General features: G+C 34.7%; 2 protein-coding genes and 1 pseudogene across 2 annotated transcripts; all 3 read right to left on the bottom strand.

Annotated features, from left to right (window-relative positions):
- Positions 1–729: 729 nt before the first annotated feature.
- On the bottom strand, positions 730–4,755 carry Vps52 (vacuolar protein sorting 52). Its single transcript, XM_073080622.1, has 7 exons — positions 4,310–4,755; positions 3,807–3,952; positions 3,126–3,693; positions 2,486–2,641; positions 2,289–2,407; positions 1,544–1,667; positions 730–1,446 (listed from the first exon to the last, which is right to left on the bottom strand). Exons 1-7 carry the CDS (start codon positions 4,571–4,573, stop codon positions 817–819), a joined length of 2,007 nt encoding a protein of 668 aa, XP_072936723.1. The 5' UTR covers positions 4,574–4,755; the 3' UTR covers positions 730–816.
- Positions 4,756–6,465: 1,710 nt separating this feature from the next.
- Hr38 (Hormone receptor-like in 38) lies at positions 6,466–25,299 on the bottom strand. The gene is made up of 4 exons (XM_073080631.1): positions 24,828–25,299; positions 11,181–11,257; positions 9,412–10,837; positions 6,466–9,306 (listed from the first exon to the last, which is right to left on the bottom strand). The coding sequence occupies exons 1-4, from the start codon at positions 24,889–24,891 to the stop codon at positions 9,047–9,049; spliced, it is 1,827 nt and encodes a 608-aa protein (XP_072936732.1). The 5' UTR covers positions 24,892–25,299; the 3' UTR covers positions 6,466–9,046.
- LOC140747963 (uncharacterized) lies at positions 24,950–25,452 on the bottom strand (annotated as a pseudogene).
- Between the last annotated feature and the right edge of the window lie 1,252 nt (positions 25,453–26,704).

Genomic DNA, 26,704 nt, shown 5'->3' with positions numbered 1-26,704 from the left:
GGATTTAGGGGATTTTTATTCACCAAATTAAGTTTATGGGGGCGATATCAAAACAAATCGATCGAAACTGATATAACTATTTTAATTATGTATGACTTTATCGAAAAAATGAGCACTTACATATAATAAAATATACAAATACAAAAACTTTACTTTGTCGCCATAACGATGCACTTTGTCGCTACTGATTAGTATTGCCAGAAATATATGTTTTAACCTAGTCTATTGTTAAAAATTGGTGCGAACTTGTCAGACTGTTATTATTATTTAAACTTTATAGGATGTAATTGTAAGGTAAGCTGTAATATAAAAAAAAAAATAGTAGTCTAATAATTGATTCGCACTATAAATCCAGAAATACGACTGTCCCGTCGGAGTGTTGTTCCAGTCATTGTATCGCTACTCTCTAAATGTTTATGTAACATTAAATATGAAGTCTTTAATAGACTTAACCTTATGGATGTTTCTTCTTATAACTATCTAAAATCCAATCTAACATTACCTAAAATTACACACTCAAAAGGGGCTTGATATAACGGCAATATCGGAACTACATACATACACACTACATACATATATACACTATACTTATACATTCACTTATACAATTAGAGAAGCTTGGCAGTATCCAGGTCTCCCGAATACATGGGAGAATCGTGCCTGACTGTGGGACTTAATGAAGGCTGCAGCAAACAAGTCAAGACAATTTATTAAAAAAAAAACCTGGAATTATATCTATATTCTTTTTAATATATCGTTAACCATTAGTGACATATAATGTGCTGTATAAATGTGTTCTAACAGATAGATATAAAATTAATAGCTTGTTTTATATTTTTTGATTTCCACCATAATCACGTGAATGTTAACAAGTTGGGTTCGGGCGTTAGGTGTTAATAATTTAACAAACTTATGATAATATTGCACGAAATTGGTTAGCGCCATTTGCAATAAGCCAGATCCTGTGACGAGATTAGGGAATGATATAAGGACTTCTCTATGTATTTCTTCGAGACTTTGTTTCCAGCCAGCTGTGAATGAAGCGACTAAAGAAAGAGATTTCCTTTCCAAATTGACGAGATCACTTTTTTTCTCAGTTTCTAATAACTGTTCGCCTTCCTTCACAAACTGCATCAACCCTCCGAAATGTGGGCTTAGTATTTCCTCCACATATTCCGAACTTCTAGCTTGCAATTGTTCCCGAAAACTCTCCGCTTCCTTGGTGTTATCCCTCGTTCTTTCCATTAGTATATTTAACACCATATCGTAATTATTTATCAAGAATATTAATTGTTGTATTCTCTGTGGAAATTCTGCTGCCATTTTTAACAAAAAGCAATGTACTTCATCTTGTAGAATTAAGAGTAAGTTGCTAAGTTCTTCAGATGGAAACTGTTCACTTAAACTAAGCATTGCTGCCGAAAATTCGGCATATCGTCGCGTTATCTGTGAATTAAAAAAATATTTATTAACAGTACATAAATAAAACTGCATTTAAATATAAAACTACCTAATTAAATTAAAATGCTTTTTATAAACTTACATAATGAGGTCCTAGTTCCTTATTAGATAGCTTAGCAGGGTCACAATCCCTTACGCTTTGTATATTTAACTTTAATACATATTCCAACCGTGGCCACAATGTTCCTAGTAGTGAATCCCAATAGCTGAAAAATGCAATATTAAATTAAGATACACTATATAACTTTTTAAAAAAAATTGTTAAAAATTAAGGAACCACACTATCGCTTTGGGAAGGACCTGTAATGATATTGTGCTTGTGAGTAAATAAATAAATAAAAATAAAATAAATAACACAATTATTTTTTTTATAAATATATGTTAGGTATATAGTGCATTGAAATGTTACAATTTAATGGGTGAAAACACTTTTCGCGATATCTCGGAAACTATGTCTTACAAAAAAATTGTAAAGTCATAATTTGTAGCAAATTGTTTTGCCTACAAATATGTTTATATAACTTTTTGCCCTAAATTAAAAATTTTCCCCTTTTTCAAGATGATAGCGGGGGGACAAGGGTGGCGACCCCACAAACTTGTATTTACACTTCTATTGACCCCCCACATATGTCCCAAAAATTAAATTGCATCCTCTAACAAATGCAAAGCTCATGTAACTAATACTCCATTTCAGATTATTTAGAATGGTGTGTGCATGTTCATGCATAAACAACGATGACACACACTTATGTGTGCATGTGTTTTGTTAATGTGTGCTGGTGTGTGAGGATATACGTAAGCCTTTAAATAAAAATAGAATATTATACCTGTCTAATGCAGCCACTGCTCTCTTATGACACATCCACCTGTATCTATTTATTAATTGAATACATAAAAATAGAGCCAGACAGTCATAACATTCCAAGACATAGTTCTCAACATTTTTCTGTAAGTAAAAAATTTTTTGTTTATTTTCTTATTGTCTTCAGTAAGAATTACACGATAGACAGAATTTTTTTCATACCACAAGTAATGATAAAGTTTTGCCAAGTATCCTATCAAACAACTCTTGAGCATGACCAGCTTTGACATGGAAGAACTCTGTCGTAAATAAGTATTCTTTGCAACTGTTATCCACCAAAGCATACTGAAGACTTCTGAATAAGGCTTCATATGGATACTGAAAATTACAAAAAAAAACACTGAAATTAACTATGACAATTAACAAAAATGTTTACCATATTTTTTAAACATTTCTGTTTATTATTCTCCTATCATTTTTAAGATACAAAAGGTATAAAGTTAATAATATCGTTAATTGTCTGTATTATAATATAAACAACTGATTATATTATTCAATAGTCGGATATGAAGAATGTTATGTATTTTTTCACATGAAATTAAAAAGTTGATATGATTTTACAAAACTACAAATGTGTCGTAGACTTATTCCTCGACAAATAAGATTCGGGTGCCCTTTTTCGCTGATTTATACATATTTCACAGATTGTTTGGTTCTGATGACCTTTTTTAGCAACTGTGTTTGGGAGCCCCCCGCAGGATCGAGGGCCCGCCTTTTCCGTCCCCTCTCCCCTTAGTCCGCTAGAGCAGTGGTTGTTTTTAATCCTTTTTTTTATTTTTATCAGAACAATTATTTAACATACCTTTGTTTTCTGTTGAACATGAGGAACTATGATTGGAGCTTCTAGTTGCTGTGCTAAAACATCACCTCTGTTTCCAATAGTAAATATTGTGCTTTTATTTTTCAGATTTGTTTTCTGAAAGAACCCTCCTTTGGAACCATCTTCAATTCCCATAAGGTCATCCTTAGTTGGTACTTCTTCATATTTTAATTTGTCTAATCTTGAGGCATATGACTTGAAGTAAGAATAATAGACCTTACTTAGAGTATCAATATATTCATTACAGATTTCTTGGGCAACATTTCTCTCATTAGCCAAAATGAACTCAAAGAAAAACTTATATTTCAGCATAGCATTCTGTGGTATTTGGTAATTTGCCATTGGCTTACGGAACTTGTATATTTGTTCTAAGATATAAGTCCGTATTTTGGATATGGACTTTATTTTCAACCGTTCTAAAACATCTTTGACATCATGGCAAGCTTTGGTTTCCTTGAAATCTTGTTCTTTTACAAAATTAAGTTTTTGGTTTAATATAGCCAATTGTATCATGAATTCTTTTTCAGTTACAGGAACATTATTAATACCACTGAAAAAAAAGGTTTAAAACATAATATGGCTTAGTTGGTACCAGGAACCAGCGAAATCAATATAAATATCTTATATTTGTTATTTAAAATTTACTATTAGGTGGATACTTACAATATAAGAGTTTCCGAGACAGCCATATCTTCAATAAATGATGACAGGGGCCCCTTAAGTGCCTGTCTGTTTGTTAACTGAATAGACATATTTACAGATCGCTTCTGCAAGCTTATGATTTCATTGCTAATACTGCCCAAATCATTCTGGAATTCACATATTGAAATCAAATTTAGGATCAAATAATTGTTATTGTCACCTTACTAGTAAATTATTTATGAAACAGTACATTTGATGTTTGTAATATCTTGCCTTGGTAATGGCTAGATAACATACTTTCATACCAAAAAGCATGTGTGAGCTATGTGAATCACAAGTCATTATAGAGATATGAACACACAAATGGACAGACAAATGGGCTTCAGGTTTTATGATTTCATGTTATAAAACATAGGACTACATTTTAATAACGTAAATCACAGTACAGACTTCAAGTCTTCAACTTCAAGCCTCAATTAAGTGTTAGGCTAGGAATACCTTATATTTTAATAATGTCCAAGTACCTGAAAAGTCAGGAGCATATTTTCCATTCGCTCCAGTATGCCATCACATTCCTCAATCTGATTGTGTAGTGAGGCTATATTTTCACTTTCCCTTAAATAATCAGCTACTGACGCTTTCTCCGCTTCCGTAATACCTTTATCAATTTGCAACGCATACTCTCGAAGATCAGTTCCGTTTTTCAGCACCTCTTGAATTTCATAGTCCTCTAGGTTTTTGTCTAATGTTTCTTTTATATCATTTGGATCAGACATGGTATCTAACATGGACTTACGCTTTGTTTGTTAAATTTAAATAACGGAATGTTAAAGTAATTTCGATTTCATACTAAAGCGAGTAATAACACAGTCGCTTTCCTTTATTTTGCGTATATTAAATATTTATTGATCACTTTTAAAGGAACTCAAATTAAATAAATGTTTGTATTGTCGTGTCGTGTAATATTGAACTATGACAGTGACAATGACATTTTATATTATATATAAAAAAAACTGTTGGAAAATGTTGCCAGCCTACTGTGTTAAAACTTTGACTTCAAGTTCCACTTACCAATAAAAATGATTCAGCTATGGTAGCATTTTTAGGATGGATATTTATTATTTTATTATACTCGGTCCACAATGCAAAATTATTTTCATTTCATGAATCAATTTTGTGATTTGTAATCGTTAAATTGATATACTACACGTCAACCCTAATCCCGAGTCCAATCGTCCCTAACACAATGCTTTTCAATTTTTTTCAGACCAAACATTGTGCTGGGTAGTTTTTTTACTTCAATACTATTTTTCTGTCGTCAACCGCTTTCCTCTTACTTTTTTTTTTTTTGTCGAGGCGCCTTTTTTTTTTTTTTTGTCGAGGGGGAAACCTTCAAAAGGTACCCGACAACGTGGGAGCGACGCCGAGTTATGTGGGATTTTTACCGCACTAAAACCCCCCCCCGGTGGCCGTCCTCTGCGCTGCGTTGAGGGCTCCGGGATCTCCAAAGGAACGCAACCGGAGTCCTCTTAGCGCGTTGTCCCGTCGGGCTCCGCCCAGGTGAGCTTGACGCTCGCCACACCATCTGGCGTATACGACGGTATGCGACCACACACATACCGTCGTCCTTCCCGGGGCCGCTGGCCGGGCGGTTCGAGCTCCCACTCTTGCCGCCCGCAACCCCGGAAGCCCCCTTTTAGTCGCCTCTTACGACAGGCACGAGATACCGTAGCCCTATTCTAGTCCCGGAACTACAGGGACACCGCGCCGGGGGCCCTTACCTACCTCCTCCTCCGAGCGGGTTCAGCGCGCTCCCTTGCTCGTTCGGCGTCTTCCTTCGCAGACATGACCACGTCGCAGAAGGTGATCATGCCGTTCCAGGCCTCCTTACTAGCCGCCTTAGTGCATATTAGTGCATACGAGCTTGTTTAGTTACCTAATGTTAAGTTTTTGGTCTATGATCTTTCTTTAAAATAACCAAAAGTATCGCGGTTCCACTTCGGAGGTCACCATTATTATTAAGCACTGCTGTGTACTAGTTTGATGGAGACACACTTAAAGGCGGCGTTATAACTTTAGTTGAACCCACTTGGTACTCACAGAGTACTTTATATGTTGTACCTCTATGGAACATATAATGTAATTAATTTACTTATATTATATTTAGACTATGAGTGCCAAGTCATTTGACTATCCTATCGTTCTCGTCGTCGTAATTAGGTTCGCCAATACTGTGAACTCATGGTGCAATATCTGTCTACATCATTCATTTATATTATTCATGTGAACGGGACCAACGACATCATAGAAAAATGAAACTATATATTATACTTAGTATAATTATTAAATTAATCTATAAATTAAATCATTTTATTAAAAAGGCTTTAAAAATATTTAGAACATTGATATTCCAAAGCTACTTTTTTTTTAATATGTAGCCATATTTTTAATATGTAGCTATTTTTAAGATTTAGCCCTGAAGGCCTATTTGAAAAATTCACCCTGTATGTCCTTGTAGCAACTTTAACAATAGTCTAAACACATAGCTACCTCACGTTTCTTTTTAGAATGAAAAGTATTAGGCCACATTTTACAGTGAAATGGTAGACTTTTAAACTTTTATAAAATATACATACTTATAGGTGTATAATAATGGGATGTAGGTAAATAAAAGCATAAATTTAAAAGTAACGCATCTGCGTCGTTATTATTTAATTGTGACAAAATATTTACAAAGAAAAGTAGGTATAACATAGTATAACAAAGCACATCTAACTATCTTGAAAAGAAATGCATTTAATAGTCATAAGTTCATGATTGGCAGCCGTCACAAGTATCTAATTACTATAGCGTCGGTTTGTAATATTGATTATTCTCTACTAAGTATCAGGAACGACTACAGGTATCTACTAGCATTCCAATTGCTAGTGAGGTTGTACTATCATATTTTCCTTTTCTATTATTAAAAAATGTAAAAATACTAGCAGCTTTTTTACTGTATTTCCACGCAATAAAAGTCTATGTAAAAGTAATAAAATATGTGTTACGACAGATATTCTTTAAATAAATGACAAGATAAATTTCGGTTTCGTATTGGAATGTTTAATTAATGTTAAGTATATAGGTATACTACAATCGGTACATGTGTATGTGTAATAGGATTATTGGCATGCATTGCAATTTACTGATGTTATATGAATTAACCATAACTCAACTGTTTATCAGGAACACTACTAGTTCTTAGTCTTGAATCGGCGAAAGAAGCTTAGTAGGGCACAATATTATTTTGTATCGATATAAATATTAACGTAGGTATGTCTTTCATTCCTAATTACTGTAGTTATAAGAAGTTATTAAGTAGATGATTGAAATATGTTTTAAAACATTACGCAGAATGTACTATGTCCAATTTATAACAAAACAGTAAAGCGTAGCGTCACACACAGAGAAAGTAATGTGAAAATTCGTCGAATATTTTTACAAATCTATAAAATTAACTAATACATAAAAAGGAGATTGGGCGGTCGAGTAAAAAGTTCAGCATTGATAATAATATCAAAATATTATCAATTTAGTATAAAATTATCACGTGTTTATATATATCATATATATAACAATATTATAACTAATCTAGGGAACAATTTATTATCACTCACTCATAGTGCAGGGAAAATATCATGTTTTGACTAACTTACAGCTCTCACATCACACAATTACATACCTACCTAAAAGCAGTAAATCCTTTCGTCACATAATTTGACAAAATTAATTTAAAAATAATGGGTAAGTAATTAAAAAAATGTAGTTACGCTTTTCATAAATATCTATATGAAAAACTATGCAAGAATACTAAGTCATACTTGAATATTCTTTAAAACAATTTCCATACTTCGTAGGTAATAACTTACATTACCCATATAAATTGAATACTTGCATCAAGTATTTGCATTTTTGCTTCTTAGAACATATAAAATATAGGTGTCTAGTAATTACCTAAATTTTCCATTTGTAACTTGTGTGCAATGTTATTTATGTTTTATTATTGTTTCCTTTTTAATTCTGAATTTTGAAAATTAAAACACTGCTTGTTGCTACTGAATTATGTTTCGTCAAAAGCAACATGTTCGAGAACCTATATTTTCTATACTCTAAGTTTTACTTATAATTTACTGCCATTTACTACGTACATTGCGTCCCAGTTTTAAATTCTTTTTGGATTAGATTTACATTTCCCATTTCTCTTGAATTTTCATATAATTGGTCCAGTCTGGATTTTATGCCGATCGCACTTTATGCTACATTAAAATTCTCCACATTTAAATAACAGTTCTAAGTTATAATTTATTCAAATACTCTAATAAAACATACCTTTGTAGGTACAATATAACATTATAATCTAGGGCATACACTCTTTATGTGATAAGTCAATGATATGGTTTACGTCCTTTAGACGAAGACATATTTTATTGTAAGAGACACGTACACAAGGATCTACACTACCTATCTAAGAAAGGTACTCGTTAAGACACGTTGGAGTTTAGGTTGTTTATAAAAAGGATGCTGAACTTTTCCTCTGGCCTTAAAGGTATAATTTTATTATAACAAATTACATTAACATTTTATCATCTAAACTATATTTAAATAATTTAAACCTAAAAGGTAACTTCCAACGATTCACTGTTTGACACATCATCGTGTTCTCGCACGCCAGAGTCGGCCCGGCTCACAGGCCGGCCTCCCTCTCATTCATACTTGACAATTATTATTAACAAATGCCTTAATCATCCGTAAAATTACTATAAAATTCGGTGTTTACAAGCCAAATTTTTATATTTGTAAGTCTTGTGACTAGATTTTTCTTATTTAAATAATACACAAGTAAATAACATAGGAATATTTGTACGACGAGATGCCATTGATCACGAGCGGTAACTCAAATGCAGACTACTAGGTAGATAATTTTATAAGATAAAAACGGAATCACACACAAATATACATTTACAATAAATTAAGTTTACCTACATTTCTACTTATGATTATGTGATAAAATGTCTTTTAATATTAAAATTAACCTAACACGAGAAGCGAGGACCGATTCCGCAGGAGATCGAGCCCTATAGTTTGTAACTAGTTCTAGAAAAATATTTTTAATCTTAAACACTTATAAAAATAACGGAGTCGGCCCTAGAGAGAAGAAGAATGGGTTTCAAAGGCGGGTGTGGTCCTCGGGAAGTCGGTGCGGGGCGGGTAACGTAGGGCGCCTAAAAGGGCAGGCTGGCGCGGAACATGTTCTCGATGAGAGGCGGCGCGGGCACCAAGTCCTCGAGTTTGAGATAGAAGATGCGCTGGAGGCCCTGCACGGAGAGCGAGCGCAGTTCGGGCAGCGCGCCGAGCACGCGGCTGAAGTGGGGCGCTCCTGCCGCACTCGCGCCGCCGCCACCCGGCATGTGGGCGCGCAGGCATCCGATTATCTTCATCTGGAGTTGCTCCACTCGGTGTGGCTCTTTTAATCCATGCCTCTCTGTTGGAGAAGAAACCAAAAATTAGAAGGGACTTGAAGACACTAAAAAAATCAAAGTTTGGTTATAGAACTGTTTATTACGTTATGTAATTTATATAAACATACCTGTTATCAGAGTTAATGCACAGAGGCAAGCGAAAGTCGAGATGTCTATATCCATTGAGTGCAGTGTGTTACTAAAATCGAGCACTGCGTGCAACCAGTCCCCGAATGATCGCTGGCATTGTCTTTTATCAAGAACGAGTCCATTGCAAAATGTTAACTTTGTATCCTCTGAACGAGTGCGATATGCCAATCGAAGGACAAACAATTCAAGTCGCGCTGAAGCAAATAATTGTTCTCGATCCTCTGGGCATAATTCACCATAGCCAGGAACTTTCTCGGCAAACATCTTTATCATATCTATTGAATTGCTCAACAGTGAATAAAATTGTTGTATCACTTCCAAATCTGACGTCGGTGGTTCCATAGGATTAGGTTCTCTGTACTGAGAGTAATCTAGGTTAGCAAAGTCGGGGGAAGTATCCACGTGCGCTCTTACAAGAGCAGTAATCAGAGAAATGGGAGGACTCGGAGGTGACTCTTGCGGACATTTTGGTTTCGAAGGCAATCTCCCTCGCCGCCCTTTCAATGAGTCAGTTCTAACAACTTCTTTCACCATGCCAACAGCTAAACATTTCTGGAATCGGCAGAATTGGCATCTGTTCCTTCTTCTTTTATCCACTGGGCATGACTTTTCAGCTAAACATACGTATTTAGATCCCTTCTGAACGGTTCTCTTAAAGAACCCTTTGCAACCTTCACATGTACGAACTCCGTAATGCTGGCATGCAGCGGTGTCTCCACAAACGGCACATAGTTGACTTGGTGACGGAGGCGCAGCGCGGGAACCAACGCTGTCTTGCGGCGCTCCGCCAGGCGAACTTGACGCTGAGCTAGGCGCCGACGCTTGCATGCAATGCACTCGGCCGCCGTGTAATTTCGGACTGTCATTAGAGCTACTAGATTCGGATCTCTGCACGGGTAGAGATGCTCGTCTTTGCCTCGCTGCTTGATCTGAAGCAAGCAAGTCAATGGAACTTGGGAAAGGCGGTAACGAGTAAGAATCCTGATTGTTAGGTACTCCGCCTGTGTCAAACGTGGGGCTGCATGGCTGGGCAGGAGCGTAGTATGGGGACGGAACGTATGGAAGTGTCGGTTGATGATATTGATATAATAATTGGGTAGATGCATGCCCTTGGTGAGAATAGGCGTTGTTATAACAGTCTTCGTCCATCTTCATGCCGAATTCTGCCATTTCTTGCTTTGGATAACGAACTGAATAGGTTTCTTCGAAACTCGGCAATGCAGGTCCAAGAATCGGCGAAGGAGTCTCGCTCACTGGAGTCGTACGGTGCAATTTGACTTCAGGAGGAATCGGCGCGTGAAATTCAACGTCCGGGAATGGATCTAGATTATCTTCTAAGATTTCCGAAGAATCGTCTTGATACTGTGGTGACAGCAGGTCAGTGAAGGATGAACCGTAGTTGCTCTGTAATAGAAAAATAAATCGATAAAGAAGGCGTTACAGTTACCGTAGGCGGCAAAGCTCCGGCATGGGCGGACAGCACGCACCAATAGCGCGCTTATTTCACTTATTTGTAAATTAATGACTGTTCACTGTTTCATGGCGACATCGTTATTGATAGTCATAAACACTGGGGTTCAATATTATTATTATGAAAACACAATACGATTACTTTGTTTTATAAGAGCAATTAATTTTGAATAATAAAAAGAATTTCTTGATTCAATAAAATTATAACTTATTTATTTAATATTTCTATACGGATATCGTAGTTATGACGGAATCTATATAATTTAGGTGTGCTTACGTGTGTTTGCAGCAGTAGCATGCTGGAGGAGTTGGACGTGAAAGCGCTTGGCGAGCGCGGCTCTATGGAGCTCGGCCCTGTAACAATAAAATATCACATTCTGAACATCCGCATACCGATATTACCAACAACAAATTATTGAGCACGTACATAGTATTATAATGACATATTTTGTAACTTAAACATAAGTTACGATAAATCGGAACATCGACGAAGGCCGATGGACAGCGAATGCGCCGGGAGGCGTCTGGACGCGAGTTAGCGGCATGGTACTTTGAACTATCACGCTATACAATCCATGCATCATTTATATTTACCCTCGGCGAACATACTTTGGTTCCTGCTTCTACGAGCACTCGTAATTGTCAAATCAATATCTACTTCTGCTAACAGGCATTGATGACGACTGAACGCTACCCTTCTATGATCAAAAGTGGCGATGGTGAAGAAAGGTCTTCTAATTTATAGTGCAGTTTTAGCAGCCAAATATTGCCGGTTTGAATACATTGTGTCACGGTTGTTGATTCACCACGCCCCGAAAATTGAATCCTATGTATACACCTCGACTTTGTTTCATAAAAATACGTCCAAACTAATCTATGGGGTTTCGTCTACTTTGAGCCATAATCAGATAGTACTAAGCTTACATTGCCACAGCATTGGGGCTGTTAAGTTTTTGGGGCGAAAAGGCGGCGAATCCCTCGGGAGGTTATGAAATCACTGGCATTTGCAATTTCTATTATGTTAAGAACCATTAATTCCAGCCTTATTAAGCTATAGACACAAGATTAGGTTTTTGTTATTGTTTGTTGTCCTCATAATTCAATGGAATATACAGACTTAATAAAAACGAAAATCAAAAAGATATTTCAGTGTTTGATAATACTATAGTCAACGTTAAAATTAACCCAGTGGTTTTAAGTAAATTAAAACTTAAATCTTATTCAACATTTGTTTGTGGAACTGGTTAGCATGTCGACACTTTAGGTATAATGATCGTAATTGTAAATGCATAATAGATTTTTGTTCATTTATCGAATCATTTTTGACCAAGAGCGCAAATAGTTTTTTTTGCTTTCTATATGTTTCTTAATTTTGGTCTATATTGCTGTAACGATTTCGATTAAATATTAAAATCACGCATGACAACGTATATACCTGAACGCAGCGAGTTATAATAGGATTAACCAAGTTTAAACTTAAACTGTTCAACATACCGAATCAGTATATTATATACAAATATTAAAGTAAAAGTCTATTACCGCAATTTACTTGAATAGTTTCTTTATCAAGATAACGTATGGTTGTTCTTATTAGGTCAGAACTAAGTTATGGATTACAAATAACTTTAATCATTATAAAGATGCTTCCAGTTAACTGAAGTGTTAACAATTAAGTTATGTTAATACTTAAAACATTTTAGTTCTGTGAAAAGTAAAGTTTTTTTTACAATATAGGAGTAGCAGACGAGATGCAGTCTACTTGATGGCAAGTGGAAACTAGCCTATGAATATCTGTAATCAACCGTAGATAGAGTCCTACCTGAGATATACCTTGTTACTCCGAAATCTAGTTTGGAATGCCTCATAGGTATAAGTGTTTCTATTATCACCCCCTTCAGACTAGAACACAGTATCGTTTCGGTAATACTTTTGATAAAAAGCAGAAATAGGTGGTGGTGGTTTCTCCGCAGACGAAGGGTTTTACTACCTTTAAAAAATAATTGATTTTATTATTTTATTATTAGTATCAGTACCTATATGTACATAATTATAGTTATAATAGATGTATTGTAAAAATGTTTTTATGAATTTATAAAGATAATAATTAGTAAGTAAATATCGAAGTTTAAACAATATTTTGTACATTCGTAAACCGATCAATGTTTTATATAGTAGGTAGCGGGTGAACTAATTCCTATTAAAATACAGTAGAAGAAGTTTATGAACGCTTCCGTGCTTAGGAAACTCGGAAAATACTTATTTGTTTATTTTTAATTTAAAGTGGGATTTTTTCGGTGGGCGATACCATCATCCCGTACAAACAAACTATTAAGCAATTCATCTCATAACATTGTATAAAACGAGTACAAACTTTTAAAAGATTTTAAATTGCGCAAATACGGAAAATACAATATATCCTTAACTTAGCTGTAGGTACTTATATTTCTAGCGATAACTTTAAGAGAGTTTACCAATACAATTAGGTCATAGTAAGTAGTGTTGGATTTAACATTAAAATATTTTGTCTGGTCAACCTAACATTTGGTGGTCAACCTGACATTCACATCTACGAACATGTGTAACTAACTCCATAAGAACAGAACTACTTGGAGTTAATTATAATGTTTCCTATGAGGAGTTCGATTCCATCATATAAATATCTCCATCGTTAGAAGTTCTAAAGCTCCAAGCTCCAAACTTGAAGCCGCAACATGTATTTTAAGCAGAAATAGGCAGGCTTATTGAAAAATTCTTATGAGTTAAATGACCATTTTTAACTAGATAATTATTACATATATAAAATAGTTATTGAAAACATATTTTTAATATACCACTTCTATAAGGTAGAAAATAATTTTAATTTAAATAGACTGAAGAGAAGAAAATACTTGTAACGTGGTATACAAAAATCTAAAATATATGATAATATAATGATATAATAAAAAAAAAATACAGCCATATGAAATACCGAAAGTAAGATATAAGTATGCCATTTAATTCATGTATATAAAACTCAGGTGTACCATACTCATTAACATAATTCATATGAAACATATTACAAATTGTTGAATAGTATTTAAATGATGTGGTGTTTAGCTTATTGATATTTTTCCTTATTATGGATCCGCGAAACTTTAATATCGGTAATTAATTCAATAAAAACTGATATTAAATATATTATATTTTCTTATTTATATAAATCTCTCAGGTTGCAGGTATCCTCACGATGTTTTCCTTCACCGTTTTAAGCAAGTGATAATTAATTTCTAATACGCACATAACTGAAAAATCAGAGCTGTGTGCCTAGGATTTGAACCTAAGACCGAGACCTCAGTTCGAGAGGCCGAGTTTCTAAACCATTGGGTTATCACTACTTTTTTAAAAGAAGTACCAAACGATTAAGCAGTTCACTTGATAGTAGGTAATAAAAATTGATGGTAAATGCTTTGCTACACCTGACGAGAAAGTTAAAACGTCTGTATAAGTATCACTGGAATAAAATGGAAGCTTAAAAAGTACTTACTGTGCATTACACAGTAAAGTTGAACAGACAGAGAGTTTCGTCTGTGTTTTCAAAGTAATTGCCATTTTACTACTTCATTTTTGGTATCTAAATAATAAAGAGTGAAGCGTGTTATAGAGAGACTATTTTTCCTACTTACCTTATTACTAACTTAAAAGCTTTTAACTTTTGTCGCTCTATACAATTGACATAGGTATGCATAAGTTTCCGATTTCTACCTCAGTAATATTTATTTTCGCTAGAAAAGTTAATTGAATCCCTATGGACTCAATTAATCCTAATAATAATAACTATGGTTTACTGATGGCATATAGTAAAATAACCTTAACTTTAAATTAATTGCAGTACACAATTTATATAAACAGGAAAAAACTCGTAAGTAGGTACTTATAAAAGATATGAGCTTTTTTTAAATGTATATCCAATAAAATCCATTCCACTGGTAAAATATATTTTTATTACATATCTAATTGTTAGTTTATTTTAAAGAATGCTGATGAGACAACTTATAAGTAAAGTGGTGTTCTATACTGTACCAGAATATATGCAGTAATATTCTAGTGATATGAAATCCCACCAACTACTCTAGGGGTTCGTCTACCAATCCTAGGTACCTCATACTTCATGCGTTATTTTCTAAATTTAGTTATATAAAGTTGAAACATAATGGGTTGAATTGTTATAGGTAATGGTTAAAGATTAATTAAGTAAAATTATGGTAGAATTAAGTTGTGCAGGGGGCCTACCACCATCTTCTAAAAACCATCATAGTTCAGGAAAGTTTTATTTCCTCCTTAAAACAGTACAATATTCTGTCGTACACAGTTGAACAAACTTAAACCCATATTAATTTTTCGCTTATCCATTGTATAAAACCAATTGAAATTGTCATATTTTGCTTAAAAAGTTTAATTTCCTGCAAAAAAAGTAAAAGTATGATTAAAATATTATGGTTTTAAGAGATGATAGTAAGCCCCCAGGGCTTAACAGCAGTGTTGAGCGTTGCTATATTCTGATTTGAAGAACCAGTGTGAAGGCGTTCTAAATGGTAGAAAAGCAACTGCGTGTGACCTTAGATAGATCAATTGCAATCCCATCAGGGATTCATTATAGATGTCCACGAAAAGCAGCGTCCAATTACCATTGGGTGGATTACATGCTCGAGCTGCATTTTTTATTTATTATATATTACGCATAATATTTTAGTCAAAGAGGAAAGTCGAAGTAAGCATTTGGGCATTAGGTGGCACGATGATGATATGATGGCATAGTAGGTATAGTAGGTAATTACTAACCTTTTCCGAGAATTTTTACGTACCTACTTAAATATTTTCGCAGAACAATCTTTAAAATAAACTAAGTAAATGAAATAATTATGGAAACCATTTCAATTTATTAATTATTTATTGTGAATATTCACGTCCTAAGTACCTAGGTAGTCATAAAATTTGCATGTGTGGCAAATACAAACAAGTAAGCAACTTGTACTCATAATTGGAATAATTTTGAGCATTCATAATTATTGCAGTACTTAGACTCTTAATATAACATTCGCTTTCATGTTTTAGTTCATAATAACAGAACGTAGATATGACCAGAAGATGGTTCCTTATTAGAGAAATATTTTTACCTACTTTTGCTTTCATTGACCTACCGTTACCGAAAATAGGACTCGTTAATAATTAATTATATTGAAGATGCGTTTTTTACTTGAGACGGCCTCAGGCAATATTAGATAACTATCTATTATAATTAAATAAGGTGTAAGTAAGATAATTATGTTCCTGACAAATTCGAACTAAAAACCAATAATGAATTTAATTGATGATATAAAGAACTTATTAATCAGCCTCTGCTAACATGATCATAATTTTCTGTTGTTTTTTCATTGTTGTTTTTAAATCAAATAGAAAAATATAGAGTTTGGAATTAAGTTAAACAAAGCCGGTTTGCATTTATCGCGCCACCTGTATAAAATGGTATGAAACTTTTAAACTAGGGGTTGCTTTTAATAAGCTTCCACACGCGCTGTTGTGGAGGTTTCAGTTGAGATAACGTTTATAAGCCCACGCAACAGAGGGCGCTGCAGACCCCAAAGTTAACGAATATCGATTGTGGCAATAGATATGTATACAGGTAGGTAGACTTTTATTCGTGACGTACGTGTAGTATTCTGCAGATACCAAACATTAGTTTATAGCGAGCAGTGACGAATAATGACGAGCAAACGCAATATGCTTGAAATTCCTGCGTGGCTCAATGTATGCACGGACAACATTGTTTAGTCGCATGCTCGCAAGGTTAATGAATAATGGATTAAATGTGTCTGCTTTACTTTTACACTGGTTATCTGTAGGCCCGTGCCTCGCCTTGCAGCTTAGGAAGGAAATAAAAACCATTGCACTACATGTTGATAAATTGTGTACATAATGCAAATCAAATATGATGAATATTTTATTCCTATCAAATCTAGAATTTATTTCTTGATTGTAGATTTTTATAAATAAGTACTTTTGGGTTTATGTTTTGAAGGTGGTAGAACCCTTTATGGTTCGACTCCGGCGGCACCACTGCCACACCTATATCTGCCTATTAACAGCAGTGTTAGGCGCTGTTGTGTTCCGGTTTGAAGGGTGTGGTAAGGGAGACAGACTTTTCTGAGGAGTTCCAACTTAGTCCTCAGGGGTAGCGGCGCATCTGGGGCCGACCTCAGGTAGGAATATCTAAGATTATCTGGGGTTGATTACAGATGTCCATGGGCGGTAGTAGCCACTTACCATAAGGTGGACTGCATGCTCGTCTGCTACTATAGGAGTAGCAGATTATAAAAAAAGTGTGATTTGTAAAGTTCGTTCATAAAAAGCTTATTGATAAATTACATATTTTATTAGAAAAGCAAATAGTATAGAAATATTTGTTTAAACAACGTTTACTGGCGATAATATCTTCTTACATCTACCGTGTTCCTGAACATAATAAACGAGAGTCCATTCCACCTGTAGTTAAAAGTCACTTTAACTCATAGACACCTGCAAATGTTTATTAATAAACAAGTTACTTTGTATAGTATTACTAGCAATTACATTATTCAATTAAGAATTAAGTAAACCAGTAATGTTGCTACTATGAAAACAGCTGATAGTTATAGAACGGTATAACTTAGCTACGTTACGCGGGTAAAATAACGAAGGCGAGCCCCACAAACTTCGTCAAAGTCGCGTCCGAAAATCGATAAGGTTTATCAGGATAACGTAACGGAACGGTCAGCTGTGAGCTGAGCGCGTGGTTGGGGGGGTGTGCGTGTGACGTCAGTCTCTGACGCGACACCACCTAGAGTCCCTAACACCACGCACATTGCACGAAATTCACGTCATCACTCTTATTGTTTACAATAGTTTGGAAATTGTACCGCGTTCCTAGTGGTAGAGTTTCCGTTGATGACGCGCGAGTTGTTGAAAGTGCATTAGCTTTGTTTGTCAATTTCAGTTTGCATTTGCTAAAATCTTTTGAACTCAGTAAACTACTTAATTAACACGAGTTTTTTTACGCAAGTGTATGCATATTTTCTCATACTCATCATACACAAACTTGTTATGCCTTCAGACTGAGCAAGGCATAAGGGTACAATAGTATAAAAATATTCTTCATATTGATTAGTCTAATAAAAATTAACAGCTATTTTAGTTTTCTGCAACGTGCATTTAAATTCAAAGTTGGTAGTGTTAATACTGCCAGGTGTGAAACCCAATTATTATCATAATACATTGTATTTATAAAACAACGTAAACTAAGAAATAAAGATACAAAATGAAAACCAATATAATTCAGATATATCACGAGTTTGCAGTACAAATGGTAGGATAATATTTGGTAGAGCAGCAAATTAAACTTTGTAAAACTTCGACTTTAATCCAAAGTATAATAAATATAGCACGTGCGTGTAACATACGTTTATATTATACAATAAATTAAGTATATTTATTTTAATATATTTAGTAATTTTCCAAAGAAAACAGAAATCTGTAAGTCAACGCTTATTTTCGAGTGTAAACGTTATTTATAGATTCCATTCGACGACTGTAATAATATTCGAGCAGATATTTTTTATATTGTATCTTTATAGGTACATTTATAAATGTTGATCAGTATTTGGTCAAACTGGTTAGATGCGAGACGGGTGTCGCGCGATTAATATTCGGCACGACAGGCGCCATGTTTCCTTCATAAAAAACATGCGTAAGCCAGATTCCTACTAACCTTTGTTACATTTTCTTATATCACGTTGTAGTTCACTTTTGTTTTCGTTCTTTCGTTCTATAAATATTCATTTATTTTCTATAATTATGCATTCAAGTCATTATGGGCTTTCAACAAGTTATGATACTAAAATATGAATTAGTGTTACAATGATTTCAGGGAAAGAACAATGTTATTTTAGTTTTCATGAGTGGAAGTAATAAAATAGGTATCACCAACGATATTTTATTGCCTACTAGCCGATCCGGCAAACTTTGTACCGCCTCAAAATCTATTTATCAAATATATCTATATATATAAAAGAAAGTCGTGTTAGTTACTCCACTTATAACTCAAGAACGGCTGAACCGATTTAGCTGAAAATTGGTAGGGAGGTAGTTTAGAGCCAGGAGAAGGACATAGGATATTTTTTATCCCGTTCGACCGCGTTTCCTTGAAGTCATTTTATAACTCAAGAACGGTTGAACCGATTTAGCTGAAAATTGGTAAAGAGGTAGATTAGAACCAGGAAACGGACATAGGATACTTTTTATCCCGTTCGACCGCGTTTCCGTGAAGTCATTTTATAACTCAAGAACGGCCGAACCAATTTGACTGAAAATTAATCGAGAGGTAGCTTAGAAGCAGGAAAAGGACATAGGATACTTTTTATCCCGTTCGACCGCGTTTTCGTGAAGCATTTTATAACTCAACAACGGCTGAACCAATTTGACTGAAAATTGGTGGAGAGGTAGCTTAGAACCAGGAGACGGACATAGGATACTTTTTATCCTGTTCGACCGCGTTTCCGTGAATAAATAAGAGTTGAAAGTTTGTATTAAAGTCCCCCAGTTTTGATGCAAATCTATATGAAAATTGGTATTTGATAGGACTTCGATAAAAAGTAATTACATATCTATTTTACGATATTTGCAAAATCAACCCTTAAGTTGGTTAAGTAGGGGTTGGAATTTTATGTTAAAATCCGTTAATTTGGAAGCAAAAACTGTAAAAATTTGCATTTGGCTTTAGAAGACACTTCGTTTAGAAATCGGCAGATTTTGAAGCAAAGTCTATGAAAATTGGAATTTAGCTTTTTGATTCAAAATAATAGAACACATTTTTCACCGTTTTTGGAAAATCAACCTTTAGGGTCGTTTAATCGGGTATGGAACTTTAATGTAATATCCGTTAATTTGGAGCACTAAGAAAATTATCATAAGACATAATGAAGCATCTGAGTCACTGTTTGTTTTTTTAGATCAACCCTTAAGACTGTTATAAACCGCCTTTCTATTTACACACCTGTTTCAGCATTTTTAGCTATTCAACAACCCGATTAGAGTACTATAAGTAAATAAACTTTCTTTAAAAAAAACCGTTATTGAAGTTATAGGTACTTCTTTTCGCGTGTTTGTAAAAAAAAAATAACAAAAAATACAACCGACTTCTATGTCACTACAAAGTAAAAAATAATTCGAACGAAATATATTGAGCGCCGACTTCAGAAATATGTACTAAACCAACATTTATTTGAATTATTTTTTACTATGTAGTGACATAGAAGTCGGTTGTATTTTTTGTTAAAAAAATTTTTACCCTTTTTAGTGATGACATAATAACATTTATATTAACACAATATAAAATTGTATAAACGTGATCATGAATTAAGGTACGGTCTGAATTTACATTGATTGGAACCGCCCGCTCGCAGGGCGCTGCCGCGCCTTGCCCGCTTAGTTTTATATTGTCTTATGTGTTCCAACCTAACCTAACTAAATAGTCAATGATGAACTGGCTTTGCAATTTCATTAGAACCTCCTACACCAAATATCTTCAAACACGACTCAATTATTCCCATCGGTTGAGGAGTTACATATTTTGTCTCCGAGCCACATTATCAGATCCTTAAATAGTCAATGATGAACTGACTTTGCAATTTCATTAGAACCTACAATAAAAAATAACACAATAAAAAAATAATTATTAAAATCGGTTCACTAACGGCGGAGTAATTCGTGTACATACATAAAAAAAAGATACCGGCCGAATTGATAACCACCTCCTTTTTGTAGTCGGTAAAAAAATAACAAAGTGCAGAGAGGTAGAGTGAATTCTATTTAATTGTATTTTTTATTTTCCTGTTCTCCTGTGGCCATTTCCTAATATTTACCAGTAGTTTATGGACATAATACATAAATTACACGAGTGAAACCACGAGGTACAGATAGTCACTCATAAATAGGTGGTACGAAGTTCACCGGGTCATCTAGTTTCATATAAAATATAGCCTATGTTACTCGTGGATAATGTAGCTTTCGAATGGCGAGAGAATTTTTAAAATCGTTCCAGTATATTTTGAGCCTATTCATTACAAACAAACATACAAACAAAGTTTTCCTCTTTATAATATTAGTGTAGAAGTGTAGATTAAGTTACTTCGCATAAGTACATAACAGGAAAAACTAAATTGTGACCACATAGATAATCGTAGGTATATGATTTAAGCTTTCATAATGCATAAAACAATTTCGATTATTTTAACATCTATTTTATCCCTGTTACATATTTGGTATTATACTTTGCTTGAATATTTATCCCAATATCATAATAAAAAGTTTTTATTGTACGTGAGAACATTTATACTAAACTAGAAGTAAAAGCTTACAGCTATAGCTACATATTATAATTACTTATCGTACTTAACAGATTATCATAGGCAAATATGAATTTGAAATAGAATTTAAAATTAATGAGTAGTCTTAATTAGCTATCGCATTACAAGATTTTCCGAGAAATCCTATTTTAAAATAATTTTGCTTTTAATTAGTTGACTAAAGATAGGTGTACAGACGACCTTGATGTCTGTCTTGTAGCGGCTATGCGTAGGTATTTAAGTGTATTATATAGCCATTTAAGAATAAATTTGAATTTATCAATTTATCTTTGTTTAATGTCCACCTAAACGTGTTCTGTATTTTGGCGGCACGTTTAGTAAAAGTAGGTATACGAGTGATTACATAATTTCGCACACATCTTTAGATGCAATGGGTAACTAAAAGTACTGATAAACATTTATAAAATCAAAATTACCCACCATTTTTTGTAGTTCTCTTTGTACAATTAGCCACCAATTTTTGTAGTTCTGTACCCATAGGATAAAATGTGACCTTATTACTAACTAAGCCTCCGCCGTCTGCCTGTCTGTTAGAGGGTTCTTATCTTTTAACCCTTAATCGGTAGACACTTAAAATTTTCTCAATACACATACTTCTTTAACTTTTAAGATATCAAATACTTTATTAGTTACCAATACACAACTTATTAGTAACAAATACAGTGGAACAAATCATTGCACTTTTGTCTGTAGACGTTACTGGGCGTCTAATTTTAATTTGAGTCTACCGGTAGGCTTCAAGTTTAAGGAAGTTTGCAGCCACTGGGGTTAGCAAGGGCGTCCTTGAAGCGGGGCGCGGATCGATGAGTGACGTAACGCGTCGCGTGACGTCACGGGCGTTCGATGCAGAGGCCGAGGCCGCTACCGCCTGACGCTCCAATACACCCCTTACTGCCTACCACCCACGTATTTTTAGACGCCGTGACGTAATTTCGCCGCGGAAAGCAGTAGAATTGTATAAAATGAATGCGTATAAATACGTATTAACAATTTATTATTACGTGATTTTTAGGCTGTCGTCACATTCACGTTTATAAAGTTACTTGCAAATATATCCAGATTCTTGAAAAACACGATCACGTCTCTAATAACAATTTATAATTTTGGGTACTTAACATTCTTATTATATTAAATGTTCGTAGGGAAACCCTATTGAAATCTATTATAGGGGTTTGCTCGTGTGTGTGTGTGTGTTATTACTGAAAAATAACTTAAATTTCCTCTACAGATATCTTCATTAATATTTACTTAATATTCTACACAATTGCATTTGCTATCTTTATATAACACTAAGTAGGTACTTTATATTCCGTCAAAAGCTTTGTAACTTTATAATAATAATGTACTTAAATTGAAACTAAAATATATTAAGTGCTATAGTTTTAGTAAGCAATGATGTAATTTTAGACATAATAGCTACTCTAAGGAGTAGCTATTATGTCTAAAATTACATCATTGCGAGTAAAAGTGACGTAAAGGGAGCGTGAGCTTTTCCTCGTGACGTCATTCAAGCTCGCGGGTGATAACCCGCCTGTTTATTGCCTCCCCATCAATATATTTCCTACATTAATCACATATTTACCCATTTTCAACACGTATAAGCGTTTAAATAATAGATTATGCTTACAATCTTTATTTTTGATCAGATACAGCTTCATTTGCATTCTGTGTCAAAATATGAGAGCATAAATTAGAAGTTTAATTTTAAATCGTTAAAACGATCGCGATCTGTATTTTATAGAACCACTTTTATCTTCTTTTATAACGATTGAGTGTGGTTCGATTTTCCCGAAATTAGTAAATGTTATTGTCGAAAGTGAAAGGAGCTTGCGAGAGCCTTGTGAGAAAATATTACGTTTTATACACATGTTGATAGAAATGATATTCTTTTAATAGAGAAAGACGGGAAAATGAACAAGTGCGTGAAGATCATTTGTTATAACGATAGTTTATTGTAGACTAATTAAAATTGAGTACCTATGTGCTAAGTTTATAGTTATATGTGCATATTGCAAGCCGTGTACAACTGTGTTTGTGTTGTATCGTTTTGTAATTACTGTAGAGACGAGTTTAACGTACGTTGAGAAGGAGTGTGTTACAATATGATGTTTTGCGATGATCGGTAATTTGCAGAGGCACATCTCGGTGTCGGCAGGTGCAACCAACGTCTGCCGGTTGCGACAACCGATTGGGCAAGTGCAGGCTGTTTGGCTGAGGCCATCGGCTCACCGGAGGCGATCGCGACACCATCCCATATTATACTAGTTACCTAACTTGCCCCGAGCAAAACAAAAACAAAATTAACTCTACCACGCCAACTTCGATCAATCTTTGTTCAACACGCGTTAGGCAATTATTAAAGATCGGTCTAAGTTTTTATCCAAATAGAGATGTGTCATGTTTGCGTTATTATTCATATATTCATAAATATTACGATTTATTTAAACATTTTTACACGAAAACGTTGCATCTATTGTACGTATAAATAGCAAGTTATAAATCCAATGCCTCTTGTAACTTATTTCGTTATTTGTTGAAAATATTGGGATCGGTCCTGTTCTATTTAAAAAATAGTCCGGCACCTTTTTCTCTTCATTGGAATAAATAAGAAATAGAAAATTATCATTGACTTTCAACCACTGGGCGAACTCTACTTGTAATCAATATTCGCAACTACAATTTCTATGATTATGTTAGAAAGGTTTGAATGATTGTAATAATAGTAAAACTTCCTCGTATTTTCACGGTAAAAGTAAATAACTATCAGAATGCCAAGTTGGTAAGCAAATTTTCGCAAGTGGTGAATGTAAATTCACACATATTGCGACGCTAATGAATCAAACGGAACTAAGGTGTAACTTCTTTTACCATTCGGATGATAACAGTTAAGTAATAATATTTTGATAGTTTAAAAAATATTCCTAATATGCTAGTTAATTTTATGAAATATTTACAAAAATCAAAATGATTAGTCATAGTTCAATCAATCTTCTAAACTTTTAATGTATAGGTTATAGTATAATATGGTATAGGAGCTTTGTTTCGAGGACAACGTAGTTAACATTAGTTTTCATTGATAACTTTTGAACGCATCACTTTTCCTTTTATATAAATTACATTGTTAAAGTTTTAGAAAGTTTTATTATATTTATGAAGGCTTCCTCAATCTTGTTTTAAACTTTAACTTTTTTGCGGTATCTCCAATAAGTTTCTCATATATCGATTATCCCATATCCCATTCACAACTTATATGTAGAACTGTGAAATTAATTATCATTATAACGATAGTTAAATATCATAAAAATGGCACCAGATTAAACATAAAATTCACTATTGTTTTCAAAACTTTGAAAGCTTTCAGTAAATGACACTAAATAATGTTAGGTGATAAAATGTAAAATAATAAAAATATTTAACAAAAAAATAACAGTAAAATAATAATAATAGCATACTTAAAATAAAAGAAATAAAAAGGGGAGGGTACGTACGTGTGTTATGGAATTGTCTAAGGCCGCAGTGTTGGCTGGAGGGCGTCAGCAACGCACCTCGCATTCTAGCCGATAGCCATTGTCACGACAGTTCCACACAGGGTCTACGATACCCAAAGGTTCTACACAACGAAAGCGAAAATAAACACAGAAGTAGAGGAACGCGAATCGTCGTGCGGGCGCTGACCTGGCGCAGGCTTGGCGGGATCCAGAGAGGAGGCGCACGGCTCCAGGGTCAGGCTGAGGCACGCGCCAGACAGGCCCAGTTCGCTCAGCAGGATCCTCATGCGGGCGAGCACATTCCACTCACTGCACGCGCACTCACTCACAGTCAGTCAGTCTAAGCGATCGCGAAGGGGCGCGCGGAAGTACGCGCTGGCGGACGGGCGGTGCGATACTGAGGCCGCCGCCGCCGAGGCTGGTGGCTATATCGCGCCGTCTGACGTCACGGTTGCGACGTCATATCGGTGACGTCACTAACGGTACCTCCCACGGCCCGCCCGCCGCCGCCGCCTCGCCGCCGCCCGCCCGAGCCTGCGCTAACGGAATCGCTAGTACGGAGCGGAGCTTTCGTACGCCCGCGTCGTTGCCGTCCGCGTGCATCCGTTCCGTACTAACTCAAAAGCTTTCCTTGCCAAGTAGGTACGCGCTATTAATTATGTTAACGTTATAAATACACTTCCGTTGAACAACTTGTCTAGAAGTGTTAGGTAAGGACTGTTTAAGCTGTAAAATCTTTAAATAAAGCTTTCTTGTATAGGATGTTACAAATATACCAATAAAAGCTCCGAGGAATATTCATGTTGCGTAATTATTCCCCAATTTTAGATCGAAAATTGTTCAGCTCCGTTTGTAACTGATCTACTTAATGGCTGAAATATCCAGACTCTATAAAAGGGTCTACAAAAAGTATACAAAATCTGCGTTGTCGGCTCGTCCGCAAACATTAATGACGTAATGAATTTTATTGTAAAGTTTTATTTACTTAGTTTTAATAAATCAGTATTAAATAAATATTCTGGTATAAACTACGTCCATTATTATATATATTTATAATATAGTGGCTTACATGACCTTTAAGGCTATATATTCTTATGATAAAATAAAATGTCAGAAGTTACAGTGTGAGTTTAATATTCATTGGGTTGGGATAGGTTTTAATTAACTTGTATATAAAAGCTGAGATGATTCCCGAAGTCTAACGATTTCCGAAAGGACAGTGAGGTAATTTAATTTATGTAGTTGTCTTTTTATTACCTTAAATATAAAATTATCGTGTCACAATGTTAGTTACCGTACTCCTCCGAAACGGCTTTACCGATTTTCACCAAATTTAATATGCATATTCAGCAGGCCTGTGAATCGGCTATTATCTATTTTTCATACTCCTAAGTGATCAGTAATAAGGGATACAACGTTTGCCGGATCAGCTAGTGTTCCATAAAAACATTTCTAAATAGGTATGTACCCAATATTCGCCTCCGAGTATATTTGAGCTATTTTTTTATAGTTTAACCTAACTGCCACTGCCATCGATGTACATTTTTGATATAGTTTAAATAGAACTATTGTACCTAAAGCCGATTACATATGTATTGCCTCTCTTTAGGACAAATATGATGATAAGATATGGCGATCTCCATCCATATTCTTACATAGAAACGCAAAGCTGCTTCCCGCTAGGAATAGTTATGGCGATGGGACCTCCTCAGTTGAACCATGCTGGCTCTACATTACATACATTGACTTAAACCTCTTATAGATCTATCTAGGCATATCCAATGAAGCTTATTTCTTGGTACTTGCGTCTTATTTTACGTTTATCTAAATATATTCAGAATACTGAAAAAAGTATATAATTAGTCAAGAAGGGTGCA

This window comes from Epargyreus clarus, unplaced genomic scaffold, assembly GCF_041222505.1.
Source record: "Epargyreus clarus isolate Ecla_fem2 unplaced genomic scaffold, WU_Ecla_fem_2.2 ptg000015l, whole genome shotgun sequence".
Classification (NCBI taxonomy): domain Eukaryota; kingdom Metazoa; phylum Arthropoda; class Insecta; order Lepidoptera; family Hesperiidae; genus Epargyreus; species Epargyreus clarus.
Note: the sequence above shows the minus strand (reverse complement) of the source record. Positions and strands in the feature narration are given on the sequence as shown.